We start from the raw sequence: 3043 nt of genomic DNA on the forward strand, positions 1-3043 counted from the left end.
TTTTACGAAATATGGGCTCGTAGTCACTATATGCTTGTAGTAGCACATCCATTTCTGTCGGGGAAAAACGCAGACCTATTTTGGCTTGGTCCTGTTGCCATGGTGACTCGTAATTTCTTCACTCCATTGTTCAGGGCTTTTTGTAGTCGCGTGGCACGTGCCTAACTCTGAGTCAGACAACTCAGAGTTGATTAAACCAACTCTTTTCAGCTGTTCTGAAACCGAAAACTCCGCGTTTTCCAACTCTGGGTAAGTCAACTCAGAGTTCAGGTTTGAACTCTGGGTTTGTTAAACCGCCTTCTTGAAATAGGCCCCAGATGCAGAGTTATCAGAGCTGCTGACATGCGGAAATAAACAGGAACAGGACGGGAACACCAAGTCGAACAGACGGTAAGCTCAGGACACGAACACATGTAATGCTAACCGGGTAGCGTAAACGTAAGGTAAGCGTATCGTAGCGTAGCATAAAGGTAAGGTAACGGTATGCTATGAACCAGCAAAGATGCGGCGGAAGACAAGGTGTATATATACACCTGACGGGACTGGGAGACAACGAGCAGCAGGTGACTGACATGGCGACTAATTGCGGTGACAGAGTAGCGGGGAGAGAACAGGTAAACAAACAGAAAGCCAGGAAGCTGATCGACGCGACACCGTAACACATACTGTATCAAATGTGAGTGGTAACGCCTGGGATGTGTGCCTTTGTTGGTTTTGCTTTTGGCTGTTGTTTAGTTTGACATAGGTTATGTGTCCTCTTTGTGTTGTGACATTTTGTCATTTTTTGTCTTTTTAAAAAGGACACAGTAGCAACAACAACCACTATTTCTGGTCAACCCTCAGGTGCAAAATGACTGCATAAGAATAATCGATATTCCCCAGTCTCTCTCAGTGGTCCTGTTATATGTGTTGTTACGGATCAGTCTAATACCTGGATGTGTGTACAGATGACACCATGTCAAAGTTGAAGACAGGGGCCAAGTCTTCATCTTCATCGCTGCTGACGACATAACTCTCACCTTGGGGAACTCTTGTGCTTTGAGGACCTGATGGAGGACACCAAGACAGATGTTGCACTGGTCCTTTAATTTAACTTCATTGCAACATGTTCTGATGTTTATGTTGCATGAGCTTTACCTTCATCCACCAGCTGGACAGATGCAGGAACAGGAACAAGAGAGTGGAACAAGCAGACACAGGTTTAGCAGATTTTACATCAACAACTGTGAAACTGAATGCACAACCACACACACATAGGTTACCTAGCTAACTGACTGACAGTATGAGAGTGTGGTACCACAGTGCAGTAGTAGTATTATGAGAGTGTAGTACCCCAGTGCAGGAGTACTAACAATGTAGCAGTATCAAGAATGTGGTACCACAGTGCAGTAGTAGTGTCAGAGTATTTCTGACCAGTATCGAGTCGTTGCTGGTAAGGTCGACCACAGGAGCCTCTGATCCTTCACAGGTCAGATCCACCACCTCCTCCACACCTGAACACATATAGTATTAGTTATTAATTATGTGAATTCGTATCAGTTGATTACTGATCACAGGTCAGTTGTATTTTGAATGCATCTGAAATCATTTTTCTGATGCATTTTATTATTCATTACTGGCTCATCCTAACAACACTGCTCAATAAGAGAAGAGTATAGCTCTGTACTGTCAGTGTTGTCCATCACGCTGATGGTCTCTGTGGAGGGAGCAGGGTCACCATCTGATGACCCACTGCCGTTAGCCATCCTGCTAGCCATCCTCCTAACATTGGCCCTTCTGCTGGTCTTGGTGCTGCATCTTGAAACCAGAGGACTTCCTGTGGTCCTCCTCTTCCTCTGAGCCTGAACACGCACACAAATGACATCACAGCTGTGGGTGGGGCTTCATCCACCTGTAACAATACAATCACAGAACTGGAACATAATAAAAAAGTTGCAAAAATAATTTGCTGGAGAGAATTTTTTACAAGTCTGTGACTGAATGACAATTTTGACTCTTGCCTGATGATGAGCAAACTGTGAGCAAGTGAGGCAGACAAAGAGCTAATGTCAAGAGCGGAGAGAAACATGTTTAATGCCTGACATGGTGAATCTGACCATTTATAACCAAAGGCCATGCAAATTCTCAGTCGTCCAGGTCATAGTAAGCTGAAAAAACGTGTGTCCGTGAGTTCTCTGTCTGAAATTTTTGCCCCATTTGTAGTTGTGCAATGGTTGTGCTCTACCTACTTCCAGTTTAGGGAGCACTTCTATAGACAGCAACACAGTTGTGCTATGGGTTCCCCTGTGTCTCCTATAGTTGGAACCTGTACATGGAAGAATTTGAGGACAAAGCCCTGTCTCCCTTCACTGGTACCGTTACGTGGATGACACATGGGTTAAAATCAGGACCTGTGAGGTAGAGGCTTTCACCAAACATATCAACTCTGTGAATATCAACATCAAGTTCACTTGTGAGGATGCCGGAGATGACTGTCTGGCCTTTTTGGATTATGCAGTCCACTTGGGAGGGGACACAAGCCTGAAGGTAGAAGTACAGTCAGAGAAAAAATTATTTGAACCCCAGCTGATTTTGTAAGTTTGCCCACTAACAAAGAAATGATCTGTCTACAATTTCAATGGTAGGTTTATGTGAACAGTGAGAGACACAACATAACAAAAAAAAAAAAAAAAAAAATGCATTACAAAAAAAGTTATACGTTAATTTGCGTTTTCATTAATGAAATAAGTATTTGATCCCCTATCAGTCAGCAAGATCTCTGGCTCCCAGGTGTATTTTATACAGGTAACAAGCTGACATTGGGAGCCCTCTCAGCTCGTCACCTGTATAAAAGAGACCTGTCCACAGAAGCAATCAATCAATCCAGATTCCAAACTCTTCACCATGGCCAAGACCAAAGAGCTTTTCAAGGATGCCAGGGACCAGATTGTGGACCTACACAAGGCTGGAATGGGCTACAAGACCATCGCCAAGCAGCTGGGTGAGAAGGTGACAACAGTTGGTGCGATTATTCGCAAATGGAAGAAACATAAATTAACTGCCA

The 3043-nt window shown here is 43.9% G+C and overlaps 1 protein-coding gene across 2 annotated transcripts in view; it reads right to left on the reverse strand.

Annotated features, from left to right (window-relative positions):
• Positions 1 to 3043, reverse strand: part of LOC109951118 (E3 ubiquitin-protein ligase RNF4) — a 14052-nt gene that overhangs the window by 5093 nt on the left and 5916 nt on the right. For both annotated transcript variants that reach the window (XM_020585420.1, XM_020585419.1), the window contains 4 exons: positions 1667 to 1841; positions 1414 to 1493; positions 1138 to 1150; positions 932 to 1046 (listed from right to left, as the gene is read on the reverse strand). In XM_020585420.1, the coding sequence (XP_020441076.1) occupies positions 932 to 1046; positions 1138 to 1150; positions 1414 to 1493; positions 1667 to 1757 (299 nt within the window). In that variant the 5' untranslated portion in view covers positions 1758 to 1841. The remainder of the gene's footprint in view (positions 1 to 931; positions 1047 to 1137; positions 1151 to 1413; positions 1494 to 1666; positions 1842 to 3043) is intronic.

Source organism: Monopterus albus, unplaced genomic scaffold, assembly GCF_001952655.1.
Source record: "Monopterus albus unplaced genomic scaffold, M_albus_1.0 scaffold364.1, whole genome shotgun sequence".
Taxonomy (NCBI): domain Eukaryota; kingdom Metazoa; phylum Chordata; class Actinopteri; order Synbranchiformes; family Synbranchidae; genus Monopterus; species Monopterus albus.